The following is a 16,940-nucleotide window of genomic DNA, read 5'->3' as shown; positions in this document are numbered from 1 at the left end:
ATACAAAATTATCAACTTAAAAATTAGTTTGTTATAATTGGTCAAACATTTAATTAACTCACCCCTAATGCCTTGGCAGGGACAGTCCAAATGATTTATTGGGCCTTATACAGCCCGCAGGCTGGACATTCCCCACCCCTGAGAGGAAGCAAGCCTTTCAGGGAAATTTCAACTCTACTAATCAGAAATATTACCCATGCCCCAGTTGCTGGGGTCCTTCTGTGAGCATTGATATGATTGGGCGGTGAAGAGTGGCTCTCTTTTCCTTCCTGGCTACTTGAATGTTGGCTGCCATCATGAACAACTCAATAAGTATCTGAATCACGATGTTCATGACCAACCGACTACTTCAACAGAAACAAATGGTCATGGATGTTCTTCACCCTGGGAAGGCACCAGTACCTAAAGACAGATTTCAGGGAAAACTAACAAACATGTACAGACCACCCCAAGATGTCATCTTCGTGTTTGGATTCAGAACCCATTTTGATGGTGTCAAGACCACTGGCTTTGGCATGATTTGGATTACACATTCCTTGGCTTACACAGAGAAAAATGAACTCAAACATCAACTTTCAAGACATGGCCTGTATGAGAAGACTTCAAGAAAACAGCGAAAGGAACACAAGAGCAAAAAGAAGAGTCAGGGGGGCTGAAAGGGCCAATGTTGGTGCTGGTAAAAGTGAGCTGGAGATTGGACAACAGAGGAATAAAAATTCTTCAGTGACCTTACAAGGTAACTGTGCAGATTTTTCATTAGAAGATTAATAAATTAAGAACTTATAAAAACAATCTGATGGCCCTAGCCAGTTTGGCTCAGTGGATAGAGTGTCGGCCTGTGGACTAAAGGGTCCCAGGTTCGATTCTGGCCAAGGGCACATGCCCGGGTTGCGGGCTCAATCCCCCCCAAGTAGGGGACGTGCAGAAGGCAGCCAATCAATGATTTTCTCTATCCCTCTCCCTTCCTCTCTGAAATCAATTTAAAAAAAATTAAAACAAAACGAAATAAAAAAACCACCTGATGCTCTGGCCAGTGTGGCTCAGTTGGTTGAGTGTTGTCCCATGCACTGAAAGGTCACTAGTTTGATTCCCGATCAGGGCACATACTCAGGTTCTGAGTTCAATCCCTGATCAGGGTGCAATCAGGAGGCAACCAATCAAAGTTTCTCTCTCACATCAATGTTTCTCTCTCTCTCTCCCTCTCCCTTCCTCTCTCTCTTTAAAGTCAGTAAAAATATATTTGATAAAAACTGATTCTACTTTCCCTTGGGTGATCATGCAAATCATAACGGCAAGAAGGGGCACAGTCTGCATAGTAGGGTCAAGCCCTGTAACTAACCCATTTGACAAATCACTCAGCTATGGTGGAAAGAACCAGTCACCTCTCTCAAACCCAAGAAGCTGTTCCAGAATGAACCCATTTCTGAGAGTGACAAGCAATGTTAATAACATCAACTGGAATGCTTTCATAGCTCATCGCCAGTAGTAAATAAATGGGCCTTGGCCTCATTTGAAAGAAAAATATTTGAAATCTGTGTTAAATCTCTTTATTCACCCTACTGTTAGGGCTTTTGAAGCAAACTTTTAAGAGCAAGTAAATAAAACTTTATTGGCTCAATAAAAACTGATGTCCAGGGCTCTACACTCACAGTTACTATTGTTAAATTATGAAATACACCAGGTATCCCTAAATATTCAACATCATCATTTAGAATAAAAAGTGAATCTTCAATCCAGAGTCAGTAATCACAAAATGAAAACAAAAGCCCTCTATAAAGGTACTGAGATACAGTTTCTCATTAGCATAAAGGAAATTATCTTATCCCAGGATTTCCTGCTAACCCATCAGTTAAAATATTTCATACAATAAATATTTCCTGGGTTTGAAAATATTGGCTAGACCTGCCTCTTGCTTCCTTGATGAAAGGTGTCTTATCAAATGATTAAGAGCTTAGGCCAAAAGAGGAAAATTACTCTATTCCCAGCAAATGTCCTAACAAAGTTAAAACAACGGTTTAAAAAGCACAATCTCAAGATAGGACAGTAGTTCACACATTTTAGGTTTCCTTTTTTTTAATGTTGGTTCATATGCCATTTAATTTTTTGCACTATCTAGTATGAGTAGCTGAATACTAAATATAAAAATAAAGCTGAATACCCACCCATTTCACTTTGGGTTTTTTTTATTTATTTTTATTTTTATTCAATTTATTAGAGTGACATTGGTTAATAAAATTATATAGGTTTCAAGTATACAATTCTATAATATATCATCTGTATATTGTATTGTGTGTCCACCACCCCAAGCCCATTAGGTTTCTTTACAAACAAAGTTAATGAAACACTAGATTTTTATGTAGACAGAGAAAAACAAATATTTCTATTTTCAAGTCACCACCTCTTCTTTCTCCTTTTCCCCCTAAATAAACTCACTTTTCTTAAGCTACATATGATATCTATCACTTTGTAACTGCTTCCTGACTCAGAGAAACACTACAGAGTGATTATCTGATTTCCACAGGAGGGAAAATATGCACCCACCTCAACACTACAGGAATACAACTTGTTCCAGAAGTTCTACACAGATAAAGTGCAGTGCAAAATCAGACAGACTTTATCCTCTGTCAGAGAACAGTTTCCAACATTTCCATTAAGGACAGCTAGGTCAAAGTAAAGGTCAGAAAAGATGTCCAATGCCCTTAATCTCACAACAAATGGTTCCTCAGACTGATCTCCCTCAAAGGAAATACATTAGGCTTGCCAACTTTCACCTATTAAAAAATAAGCCAAATATATGGCTTTTACAACCAATGATTCAGAGAAAAGGGAAACCATTGCATTCATAGTGATCTAGACTCTCCATCATTAGTACCCAAATATTTTCACAGCAACATTTTATTTTTTATGTTTTTATTGATTTTAGAGCAAGAGGAAGGGAGAGGGAGGGAGAGAGAAACATCAATGTGAGATAGAAATATCGATCAGTTGCCTCCTGCATGCACCCTGACCAGGGATCAAACCCACAACCTGGGTATGTGCCCTGACCACGAATTGAACTGGTGACCTTTCAGTACATGGGACAATGCTCAACCAACTGAGCTACACTGGCCAGGGTTTCACAGCAACATTTTGAGAAAGGCTAAGAGTGGCTCCATTTTCTCCATTTAAATGAATGTTTGTTTCAACTAAATAGTTATCTGTGTTATGCAACATAAAATATACAAGGACCAGTTTTGTGTATTTTCGTGTATTTTTTTTCAATTTACATAAGGATGAAAACAAGAAAAAGAATTCTATTTATTTACTTATTTGAAAATATAATATTTAGCTAAAGTATCTTGCTTTTACTAAGGCATTTTAGAGCTCTGTTTTCAACCACAGAGTTAACAATTCTTTTCCAAAGTAAAACTGTCTATGAGCCAAAGTTTAATACAACCCAAACAAAGGTTTTTTTTAAAATGGGAAATAGAAGAATCTTAATCAGCGCCAGCCTCAATTATTATAACATTCTCACCAAGTCTGTCATGGTTTTGTCAAGTATTGTTGAAATTATAAATTCTTCCCTTGATAAGTATTTTTCTGCCAACAATTAAAGGAGGATAAAACACTGCTTAATTAATAGTGAAAGCAACAGCAAACTGACTTTGGATTCCCAAGAACAGACATCTGGTGGTCACCCACTTTTATCACAAAGATCATCATACTTAGAATCAGTGATCACAAGTCCATAAAGACACTTAAGTTATACAAAAATTTTTAGCAAGTGTAAGAGGAAGACTATACTTCATACAATTTATCCTATCTAATAAAGAGGGGATATGCTAGTTGACCATCACACCCTCACAAAGATGGAGGCACCCACAGTCAATAAGGAGGGAATATGCTCATTGACTGTCACACCCTCAAAGATGGCAGCGCCCACAGCCACAAGATGGTGGCACCCAGTCCCCTCTGCCCGGCCAGGGCAGCAGGCGTGCGGCACGGCCAGGCCTGCCCCCAGGCAGGTCCGGCCACTCCACCTGCCTATCTCCGGAGTCCCCCAGTCCCCTCAGCCCCCCGGGAACCCAGGGCCAGCCTGAGGCGCAGGCAAGACTCAGATAGCGGCTGCCCAGCCATTGCCCAAGGTGCAGGCAAGCCTCAGATGGTGGCTGCCCAGCTGACGCCCAAGGTGCAGGCAAGCCTCAGATGGTGGCTGCCCAGCTGCCCAGGGCTGGCCAAAGGTGCAGGCAAGCCTTGGATGGCGGCTTCCCATCCGCCCAGGGCTGCCCGAGGCTCAGGTAACCGGCGGAGGCTTGCGCTGCCAGCAGTGGCAGCAGCAGAGGTGTGATGGGGGCGTCGCCTTCCTTCTGAACGCAGGGTCGCCTCCCACCCCTGAGGGCTCCTGGACTGTGAGAGGGGGCAGGCTGGGCTGAGGGACCTCCCCTCCAGTGCATGAATTTTCATGTACCGGGCCTCTAGTGTTATTTATGAACAAAAAAAAAACAAGTATTTGACCAAGCTTAGGTGGTACAATACTGAAAAAATATTTTAGCTAATATCTCCAATGATTTCTTATTATTTGTTTCATCCTTACCCAAAGCAAGGTAAATAAACAATGGTTAAGAACAATTCCCTATCGTAAATTTCATATTCCCCAAATTTATAAAATCAGCAGAGGGTGAAATAGGCCTTAGGAAGAATGATCAGCCTAGCTGTATCTGTAATCAATTTTCTATTGTAATCACCTTTCCCCACTAGATCATAAATATTGGCTTGATATTGGTATATGTTTAATGGAAATGCACTAATGGAGTGTGCAAATTCAGTTCACAGAAAGTTAACTAAGGCCCTAGCTGGTTTGGCTCAGTGGATAGAGCATCAACCTGTGGACCAAAGGGTCCCAGGTTCGATTCCAGTCAAGGGCACATGCCCAGGTTGTGGGCTCGATCCCCAGTAGGGGGCGTGCAGGAAGCAGCCAATCAGTGATTCTCATCATTGATGTTTCTATCTCCTTCTCTCTTCCTCTCTGATATAAATAAAAATATATATTTAAAAAGTTAACTTAGGGTCTCCCAAGTTTGCCTATATGTAAATGCCAGTCTTGTATTTCTTGACACCTTCCACACCCCCATGTACAAGAGCTACCTGGAGCAGCCCATGTTGAACTTATTTAAATGTCAATTATCTTATTTTCATCAATAATCACATCAAGTTCTTAACACAAGGAGAGTTGACTTTGGGAAAAAAATATTATGAAAAGATTAGCAAATATAGGAGAGAATCAAGCACTTTTTCTGGAGTTTTGGATGCAAAAGAAAATACTAACTAAGAACTACACAGAGTGGCCAGATTATTATGATCTCTGAACGCATAATCTGGCCACTCAGTGTGTGTGTGTGTGTGTGTGTGTGTGTGTGTGTGTGTGTGTGTGTGTGTATTTCAGAGGCCTGGTGCATGAATTCGTGCATGGGTGGGGTCTGGCCAGCCTGGCCAGGGGGAGGGGACATGGACAGATGGCCAGCCTGCCTGCTGGTCGAACTCCTGGTCGAGGGGACAATCTGCATATTAGCCTTTTATTATATAGGATATACACTGAGTGGCCAGATTATTATGTGTTCAGAGATCATAATAATCTGGCCACTCAGTTTAATTCCAGCTAACAATGAGAACTGAGTGTTTCAGCATTAAACCCTTTGCAAAGGTTGTTGCTATACATTGAAGCAAATTTATCCCATTTACAGAAGAGGAAGCTGAGGCCTAAGAGAAGATAAGTAACTTGCCCCACAATAGCATAGGAGAAAAATCTAAATCCTGGATTAATGGAAGCTTGGCCAGAGACCCTAAAATTTAGAGGGTATTACATATCTCTAAGTGATGAATTTTTATTTTGTCAATTTTGTTTCAGTTGTATAGCTGATATGATTTTTGTACCAATTCACTGACAGGACTATACATGTATCCTACTCAATAGCTTATAAAATCCAAATTTTACATCGTTAACAAGAATAATGTTTTAAAATAGGAGCCTCCAGATGGTACAAGCATGCGCTATCCAATATGGTAGCCCCTAGCCACGTGTGGCTTTTTAGCTCTTAAAATGAGGTTAGGCCAAATTGGAATGTACTCTCAGTTGAAGATACACACAGGATTTTAGAGACTAAAGAATGTAAAATATCTCATTAATAATTTTTATTTTGATCACATGTTGAAATTATATTTTAATACTTTGAGTTAAATAAAATATATCACTATAAATAATTTACTGTGGCTACTAAAAAGTTAAAATTACGTATGTGGCTTACTTTGTGGCTTGCATTCTATTTCTCTTGGAGAACACTGAAAAAGTGTTAAAAACGCTCTTCTGTGCTCTTCTTCACCACAAGATGAGTTACAGCACTGATGTGAGCCCAGGACACCTAAACTTCTAGTTAAGGCTTTGATGACATTAAAACTTGTGGATTTTAATCATTATTCAGTTACTAATGCATTCAGTCAAATAGTTACTTAATGAGCAACTGCTATGTCTCCGGTAAAATAATACCATGTCAATACCATGTTGGTTACATGAGCCTGTCTCTTTTATAGTGACCCTTTTAGGTAAGATTCCCAATCACACCACTTAATACTTTGGTGATAAGGCTATAGCTATTAGCAGTAAGAACTACAGATGCTACTCGATTTATCGGGTTATGTCTCAATAAACCCACAGTAAACTGAAATATCATAAGTCAAAAATGTATTTACGACACCTAACCTACCAAACATCGTAGCTTAGCCTCGCCTACCTTAAGCATGCCCAGAACACTTACATTAGCCTACAATTGGGTAGTTGAGTTTCATCAATTGCCCTCCTCTTCTTCCTCCTACCTGAAGCAGGAGACACAAATGGGCATTTTGTAGACATGATGGAATGTGAAAACACAGAACACAATATCCAAACAATACTGGCAACACAGTAGAATATCAGCTGTACAATTTCTGAATGTGTGTCAATTTTGCACATCTCATAAAGTCAAGAAATCTTAGGTCAAACCATCGTAAGTAAGGAACTATCTATAAATGATACCTTCAGAGCATATTTAAAATATGACAGAGAGAGAAGGGGATGGTACCAACAACAACCCAAGGATTTCATTAATTGGACATATAAGGTGGGTTGTCTTAAAGTTAACATTGTCTAATGTCAATTTCAACCTTAATCAAAAGCTATGGTAATCATGCAAATACAAGTTCAATTCAATGGGGGGGGGGGGGGAAGGTTAAATGTTCTAGCAATTTATTTTAACTCCTACTTGTTTTACAATGGAACAGATCTTAGAGGAATGGTATAGGGGAGACCATGTTTCCCTATGAGAGAAAAACAAAATGCCCATAATAAATGCCATAATATTGGAAAGAATAATGTTCACTACCAGGCCAGTCTACTGAGCCAGGATTCCAGATTATTTTATGCAGCTTCTCTCTACGTAAAAACCAACTTCATGTTTCCCATAGAACATGATCCTGCAGTTCCCAGTCAGCTAGTCCCAGTTAATGCACTAAGGGTTCTGCTTGAGTAAGAACCAAGCTCATAGTTTCAAAATTGCATTTCATGGAAGATTTGAGCAGAAGACATTTTGTGTTTGATCCAGAAATCCCAGTACACTGTCATTTAGATACTGTCAGTGGAAAGAAGAGAAAGGAAGCAGCCAGGTCCTGCTAATTAAGATGTCAAACCACTGCCTGGAATGACTCACTTTTCTTGTTCTGCTAGATAAAGTCTTCTTAGTGGTATTAATATTCCAGCAAAGCAGAGGAATTGTTACATTAAAAGGTGGCGTAAATCTAAGCTTCAAGATGCAATAAACTCATGAGAGAGTAAGCCTCGGGGGCATTAATTTCTTCTTTCACAAATGAATACCAAGATCTTGCTGGTCTCACTTCTCTTCAAATAAAATTTTAAATACAAATCTTCAGGCTCTGAATTGCTAAACTAGTGAAGAAGTCAGTTTGAGTACTCAAGTAGTTGAGTGTCTGCTATGTGCAGAACTCTGCATACCGAGTACTGGCCAAGTACAGAGGAGACCTCGACCGGCCCTCAGAGTACACACCTGTGTTAGTGTCTTAGGGCTGCTGTGACAAATCATCCCCAACTCCATGGCTTAAACCCACGGAAACGTATTCCCTCACGATCTGGAGGCCAGATGTCCAGAGTGAAGGTGTTGACAGGCCATGTGGCCTTCAGAGGCTCTGGGACAAGCAAGTCAAACTCGCGGCCTGCAGGCCACATGCCTCATTTATTTGGCCCGTGTTAGCCTTTGAGTTTGACATGCTTGCTCTGGGGGAAGAATCGGTTCCTATTTCTTCTGACTTGTGGTGGCTGCTGGGATTCCTTAGTATGTGGCCACATCACTCCAATCTCCATCATCATCTTCACATCACCTTCTGCACTGCTCTGTAGGGATGATCCCCCTTCTACCTCTCTCTTAATAAGGACACCTGTGATTGGATTTAGGGCCCAAGGGGTAATTTCCATGACAAGATCCTTAATTTAATCACACCTGCAAAGACCAGTTTCCTTAATTGATAACATTTAGTTTTCACATATTAGGGCCTAATCTCTTTGGGGTGCCACCATCCAGCCCCAGACACCTAGTCTCTTTGGGGAGGCAGAGTGATCAGGGATGAAACTGGAATGACTGAAAACCAGCAAAGCCGCCTAAGTAAGTGCTAAACTGTGTGGCATCAAAAAAGCCTCCTACCAGAGTTCAGGGAACGTGGTCTCTGTTGCCTGAGCCGGGACTGGATGAGGCTCTCCTGACTTCTCTCAGATGCTCTCAAATGATTTTGTGCGTTTCTGAAGGGCCACTCTCAGCCCAACAGTGTTTATCTTTCTAGCTGCTCTTCATAGCCTCCTGCCTACATTGTCTTTATTTTACTGCACTCTTTCACATTGCTGCTCCACCTCATTATGATCCCATGTTTTTTGTTTTTATTGTTATTGTCATTGTTTGTGTTGGGCCAGTCTTTTCAGGGCTGATGTGAGTGCTACCTTATATGACGTGAGAGACACAGAAAGGTTTCTGCTGGGCCAATTCTTACACTGCAGGACACGTCACAATGTCTACAGTGCCTCACATTTCTTCTTTGGACTGAAGCTCACCCCTTAAATTCAAATATTATTTTGTAGCAGATTACACATTTAATTGTGAAGTTACTGAATCTTCATGAAAGAAATCTTTAGAATCATTATTTCCAAAATAAATCTTTGTCCAAAGATTCGCTCTGTGAGGTTTGTTAATGAATGTTCTGTGAGTTAACAAAAAACAAAAACAAAAAAAAATTTAAAAAACACACACACAGAGAGAAGGGACAATGATTTCATATTCAAGAATTTTAAAAAACCTCTAACCACCAGGTATCTCAGGGAACTTAGAGGGCCTGGTGAGCCTCCAAAAGGGACCTAAGAATAGTGTGTAGAGTTCCCCAAACGTATTTCTACATTCCTGGTAGACACCTCTTTTCCTCTTAAACTACATGATGGCAGGAACCATGTCCATTTTGTTTAACTTTGTATCCCCAGCACCCAGTCCAGTCCTGACATGTAATAGGTGCTCAATGATATCTGAATGAGTGGGTGCATGGTGGGTGCATAGTAGGTAGGTAAATGGATGGATCAGTGGGTGGATTTGTTTGGTGGGTTGGTGGGTGGGTGGGTGGGTGGATGGGTGGATGGATGGATGGATGGATGGATGGATGGATGGATAGAATAATATTTTGAAAGCTTCAAGGCTTTTGTAGACCAAGAAAAAGAAAGAGGACAAAAGGAAAGAGAGAAAATGGCAACGGGAGGGAAGGGGATTGAGAGGATGGAAACTATAGACGGCCGCAGTCAAATTTCCTGTACACGGCAATTTTGCTCAGGGCCAGTCCTGATCAGTAAGTTAATATTAGAGAATATTTACAGATCCTTTATGCCATATCTTTAATGGAAAGGCAGTGCTATGAACAGAATGAACCCCAAAATCCATATGTTGAAGCCCTAATCTCCAATATGATTATATTTGGAGGTAGAGCCTTTGAGGGGTAATTGGGGTTGAGGGAGATCATGAGGATAGTGTCCCCATGATGGGATTGGTGTTCTTATAAGGGGATGAAGAGAGCAGATATCTCTCTCTCTCTCTCTCTCTCTCTCTCTCTCTCTCTCTCTCTCTCTCCTTTCCTCCCCTCCTCCCTCCCTTTCCTAAGTGAGGATATAGTAAGAAGGCAGCCATGTACAAACATGAAGAGGACCCTTACCGGACACTGAATCTGCCCATACCTTGTTATTGGATTTCCCAGCCTCCAGAACTATGAGAAATGTTAAGCCACACAGGCTGCAGTATTTTCTTATAGCAGCCCAAGCCAACCAAGATTGGCAGCATGGCATAGTGTTAGTCAGACACACCTGGGCCAACTTCCAGCTTTACCATTAACAGCTTCCATTATTTCACCTATAAAGTGTAGATAGCAATCCTACTTTATGGGGTTGTTGAAGAGCCATGTATAGGAATCCCTGAAGAGTTCCTTTCACATATACTTTTATCTCCCAAGTGATTTGCAAAGTGCTTTATAGAAGCACATGACTTAGAAATATTACTTAATTGATGTATTATTCCCTATAAGTGTTTCTTTCCTCCCTCCCTTTCTTCTTTCCATTCATTCTCCTGTTTCCACTAGGTAAAATACAGTCACATAGTTCAAAGTTCCAAAGATACACCGAAAATACCTTGAAATTTTTCCTTTTTTCCACTGGACCCAAAGCATCCAGTTCCCCTTTACAGCTGCTTGTAAATTAGGCTCAGAATTAAATATTGCTCATAGTAGGTTTAAGCAACTCAAAACAAAATGCCCTACTCTTATTCATTGCTCCAGAAGGTCTCCCAGTAAGGCTAAACTGTTTTAGCCAGTTTCTTATAATTCTTACGTAGATTAATCAAACAGTCTAGTTAATAAAGAATAAGCGCATATATTATTCATCCATCACCAGTTTTCAAAGAATCAGAACACTAAGATATCCTATCTAATAAAGAGGGAATATGCTAATTGACCATCATGCCCTCACAAAGATGGCGGTGCCCACAGCCAATAAGGAGGGAATATGCTAATTGACTGTCATGCCCTCAAAGATGGCGGCGCCCACAGCCACAAGATGGTGGCATCCAGTCCCCTCAGTCCCACCCGGGTGGCAGGCCCGGCCACTCCACACGTCTGCCTTCTGAGTCCCCCAGTCCCCTCAGCCTCCCAGCTGCCCAGAGCCAGCCCAAGGCACAGGCAAGCCCAGCCGCCAAGGGTGGGCCCGAGGCACAGGCAAGCCTTGGATGGCAGCTGTCCAGCTGCCCAGGGCCAGGGCCGGCCGAGGCTTGCGCTGCTGGCAGTAGCAGCAGCAGAGGTGTAATGGGGGCGCTGCATTCCCCTGATCACCAGTTCGCCTCCCGCCCCTGAGGGCTCCTGGACTGTGAAATGGGGAAGGCTGGACTGAGGGACCCCCCACCCCCGTGCAGTGCATGAATTTTCATGCACCAGGCCTCTAGTATTAGACATAAAATGGTACTCAGCACAGCTTAAATTCCCCTTAGATGACTTAGAGGCTCTGAATTCCACCATACTTCAGGGATGTCATTGTTGGTATCTGAATCAATGCAATGTCCTGAAGAAGGGCAGAAGTGATAGCAAAGGAAGAGTTCATTTTTTGGAAATCTGTTGGATTAATTATTTTTTATTAACATGTTAGTATCCAATATTAATCCACAAGCACAGGAGGTTGAACCTGAGACCACTGTGGTTGGCCAGCACCCACTGAAACTCGCGAGTTCTGAGAATAGAAATGTAAAGAAGATGTGAATCAAATACAAGAAGGCACTGCAGATTAGGACCAGACAGAGTTAATGCCAGCAACAAAACAACGGGGAACACAAAAGACCCGGAAATGCAAAGATATACTATTTGAATCTGCACACCAAGTCCTAGGATTTACATAACTAAGTTGAATCAGTAGATAAATCGTGACTTACATTGATGCAGAACTGAAAGTCAGACAATAAGATGGGACCACTGATGCTCAGACTCTGAGACCCTTTTATGGGCACCTGGATCGACTCCTATGTTCCAAAGGTGATCTGACTAACAAGTCAGAGTTATCCCAGCCAATTCCTGGCTTTGGAAGCCTTAGCAGGCACAAACCCCTGGGAACGCAGAAGACCACACCACAGAACAAGGACTTGGCATGAGGATAATGATAACGTGATGCATCCTGCTCCTATTTGTTTATGTGCATCCTGAATACACTCATATCCACTTGGCTAGAAACCTACACAATATATTTAGGAACAGTAGTTTAATCATTACAGTCAAGTGAGATTTTTTTAATTTGGCTGCAGAATCAGCCAGAATTCAACAGAATTTTCTAAAGAAAAACATTCTATGAACTTTCACCCAAATTCCCACGCTGAGACAAATGTTGAAATTTTATTATGCTAGAACCAAGGTTTATTTATCCCAATAACAGAGTAACAAGAAGTGAATTTTATTTATTATTTGAACTATACTAACCTGCAAAAAAAAATAAAAGAAGCTGAAAACATATGCTAGCAACTTTTTTGTTACATTACCATCTCTTTTTTCCAATTGCTAAGGGCCAACCAAATACAACAGGAAGAATTTCATCAGGGTTGTCACATAATTCATTGTGCCAACCCCTAGTGGGCTCTCCATTCCACACTGATCTACCATTAGGAACTAACATCCTGGGTGTGCTAGTGCAGTGTGATATTTTTCCAGAGGAAGGGAGCAGACACGAAGGGACAGCTTTCAGATTGTCAGTTTGTGGTGAGGGCTGAAGAGAAAGAGGAGTGGAAACATGGAGTCACCACACAAGGCCGGAGAGCCAAGACTGCCCAGCTTTGGGTGTTTAAGTTTTTTAGACTTCTTTCTTCTACATATTACTTGCATCCCAATGAAAGAATGTGAATGGATCTCAATTATGCACTCTATTAGCTTAGCTCACTCACTGTAATATTGAGGGTTCACTCTTAAATCCAAACAGGAGCTGTGAAGCCATAAGCCCAGGCCAAAATGAGTCTCAGGAACAAAAATTGAGGGCCACAAAAAGTGGAGGCAGTGTAAAGTCTGGTGTGGAGTACTGAGGGAGCTTCACAGTCTCTTCTTCATTCCAGGTCAGTATTGAAAAGCAGCAACTCAGGAAATCTCCCAGTTAGATACCTAGTCCATCAGAAGGCCAAGTTCAAAGGAGGTATACTCAGACCCAGGGGAAAGGAAGCAAAACACGTGCATCTGGGCCAAGTTCTGATCTAGGTTTTTAAAGAAGACATCCCATACCCTCTATTGGAATGGCAAGATCCAGAAGGCTAGTAAGACCCAATCCTGGCATGGAGGAAAGAAGGCATGGACCAGGTCAATCAGGCCTAACTCTGACCTAAGGCCAATTGAAAAGGACAAGAGAGTCCCTAAAGGTTCATTAGAGTCCAGAGCAGCTGCTCACCAAATAGACAGCCCATAATAGGAGCTTGAATTATGAATAAAAGGCATGTCAAGTCCCTTCAGATAGATAGATAGATAGATAGATAGATAGATAGATAGATAGATAGATAGATAGACAGACAGACAGACAGACAGACAGACAGACAGACAGACAGATAGATAGATAGATAGATAGATAGATAGATAGATAGATAGATAGATAGATAGACAGATGGATAGGTAGATAGACAGATAGACAGACAGGTGGATAGGTAGATAAATAGTTAGACCTAAGCTCAGGGACAAAGCAAGGTAAAGCCACAGGGAGGTCTTCCATTCAGAGTTTCAATTCAGTAATTGTAAGTCTGCCCAAAGGCACATCTTACTTAAAGGAATAATGAGATGAAAAGGTGATCCAAAAATCTTCTTCTTTTTTTTTTTTTTTTCTAGAGAATGGGGATTCTCTGAATATTGTTATGGATCATCCTCTGGGAGTTAATTACAAAGAATGATAGCATCCCATTGAAACCTAACAAGTAAAACTGGTGAACACCGACTTGTTTCACCATCATGCATCCTCTCAACTGTTCCTAGCAACACAATCTCTTAGGAATCTAAAACCCCAGCAGAGCTGACCGTCCTCTTTGGAAGCATGATCAAAAGTTTGGGTCTCAAATATACTTTCAGAATAAGAATAAATCATATCAACCTGAAAATAGAAAAACTATCACTTTGAGTAGGACCTCTTCAGGGAACATTCTCTCATCCTCATCCACATCGCTGGTCCCTAATTAATGGACTTGCATTGTTCCATTTACTAGTCTGATTTATTGGGCCAGGTACTTCTCTGAATTCCAGTTTCCTTACCTGTACACTGTACACTGAGAATGTTACGAACACTTACTGCTTGGGATTCAAGTGAGAATCAAGTAAGAAGATGTATAAGTAATTACTGCACAAATGTCTGAGGTTTCTGTAATAGTTATTACTTCTCTGAGAAATAGAACACTGAACTATCAATCTTAAGATGTATACTTCATTCCCACTAAGACTAATAAAAGAAACTTAAATTTCTCTTCTCTTCTTGGTTTTCTCTATCTCTGGAATAAAATTACCCATTATGAGAGAATTACTGGGGTTGTTGGGATATTTTTTAAGTTACTGTTTAGTTCAAATTATTAGTATTAAAATGACAGTTACAAATTTCTAGGTATCATAGTCTATACTGGTACCTACTCTAAGATTTGAAGGGAAAAAAAAACAAAATAATTTTAAGAGCAGGAATGTCACAGAAAACAATTTTAAATATAACCCCCCAATTCTCTGTAACTATTGCTTAAATTATCAGAATTACCTATTGATACATTCTAATTACCAAAAAAATTGCTTCAGATTTTCAGAGACTTTCAAGCAGGAGTCCTTTGAAACTCCATCATTCCGCTGAAATAAACATGTTGACCAACATGTTCTGGATCTTGCGACAGAGGGTAGCCTCCATATCCTACACATATAGTGGGTTTATCTATCCTTACGTATGTTATACCTCACAATAAAAAATATATTTAAAAGGAGTCAATAAAAGAATAAGGTAGAACTATGAGAATAGAGTCCTGTTGATTTTTTTTTCATCCAAGCTCAAATAATTTTGTCAAGTTGCTGCCAAATTGTCCAACACTTAACATTGTCTAAATATCTTTCTATATCTTACGGATTGGTGGCTGTTCATTTACACTTAACCAAGACTATAAAAAACTATAACTGGGAAGCCAAAAAAGTTACATGACACTTCACCAGAAAGGAATGCTGGGGCTTAACAACTGCCCGCAGAGTCACTCACCAGGGTTGTGCTTGCTTTGCTATTCATGTGGACAGATTAATTTTCAGAAATTCTTAATGTGATAAGCAGAGAATAACCTGAATTTCAATAGAATGGCTTGCTTCTGTTTGAGTATGTGGCTACCTTTTAAACCATAATTGCCATATAAATACAGCAGTTGGCTCTCCTTTGTATGTTTAAATTAATAATACGTCCTAAGCCTGACACAGGGACATATGGCTGACTCTGTGGGTTACCTACTCAAGAACCAACCTCCTTCAATTTTGTTCTGACACTGGGCACCCATGGGCATTATAGGTCAGGGTGTTGGTTGATCAGTCTAAACCTCTCAGAATAATCTCATTTCCCTGTTACTGTACTGTCTAGATTATGTCATAGACTTCTGTAGTTACCCTGGGAAGACTTCTTTTGGAGGTTTTACTCACTCTTAAAAAGATATAAGAGGCCAGGATTTGGAGAAATTGGAACCCTCATACATTATGAGTGGAACCCTCAAACCTGGAAAACAGTTTGGCAGTTTCTTAAGAAGTTTTAATTTACCATACAATATAGCAATTTGTCTCCTACATATCTACCTCAGAGAAATGAAAATACATGTCCATGCAAAAAGTTATGCAAAAATATTCACAAAAATATTCATGATAGCTTAGAAATGGAAACAACCCACATGTCTGTCATCTGGTGAACAGAAAAGCAAAACGTAACACATCCATACATGGAACACTACTCAGGGAATAAAAGCAACAAGCTACTGATTCATGCTACTACATGGATGAGCAGAAACTTGATAGTGAGAAAGAAGCCAGACAAAAACACCCACTCCTTGTACAATTCCATTTATGTATGAGAAAGTCCAGGGAAAACAACTCTATAAAGAGAGAAAGTACACTAGTGGTTGCCTGAGACCAGTGGGTGAGAACAGAAATTAACTGCAAATGGGCACCAGAGATATTTTGGGGGTGATAGAAAGTTCTAAAAACGGCGAAGTTTGCACAACTCTGTACATTTACCCAAAGAAATCATTGAATAGAGTACATTTAAAAGAAGAAAAAAAATATGTATATAAATATATGGCAAAGATTCAACCCTTTCTATCTTCCTATCTTTGGTTCCCAAGTGGAGACACGATGCTTAAAGCTGCAGCTCAAGACCAGAAGGAGAAAATCAGCTAACCAAGAACCATGACATTGCTGAGCCGCTAAATTAGCCAGTCCTGGAATAGTCCAAGTCCAAGTTTCTTTAATGTGAAGCCAAAGAATAAAATAAAATAAAAGTCCTTACTTACTAAGCCACTTGGTTAAGAATTATCTTACTTAATGCCAAAAGGTCCTGATTGACATAGACTAGAAATAACCACCAGAGTTTCTTCAGTGGTGTGCAATCCACGTGCACTTATACTTTTAAAGGAAGAAACAGAATTTTGAAAATATACCTGCCATAGGTTGCCCCCAAAATTCATTAAAATGAATATGTTGAAAACTAATTTCCAATATGGTGGCATTTGGAGGTGGGACCTTTGGGCAGTGGGTAGGTCACAAGAGTGGCACCCTCCTGAGTGGGATTAGTGCCCTTAGAGAAGAGACCACAGAGAGCTCCCTTGCCCCTTCCACCGTCTGAGGGCACTGCA

The 16,940-nt window shown here is 40.5% G+C and overlaps 1 protein-coding gene across 1 annotated transcript; it reads left to right on the top strand.

The window, feature by feature from the left end:
* Positions 1-326: 326 nt before the first annotated feature.
* Positions 327-656, top strand: LOC307102784 (small ribosomal subunit protein eS24-like; the record flags this gene model as incomplete). The annotated part of the gene is made up of 1 exon (XM_079776451.1): positions 327-656. One exon carries the CDS (start codon positions 327-329, stop codon positions 654-656), a length of 330 nt encoding a protein of 109 aa, XP_079632577.1.
* Positions 657-16,940: the final 16,284 nt, after the last annotated feature.

This window comes from Cnephaeus nilssonii (assembly GCF_951640355.1).
Source record: "Cnephaeus nilssonii genome assembly, chromosome: 7".
Lineage (NCBI taxonomy): Eukaryota > Metazoa > Chordata > Mammalia > Chiroptera > Vespertilionidae > Cnephaeus > Cnephaeus nilssonii.
This window is presented reverse-complemented; position numbering and strand designations above follow the sequence as displayed.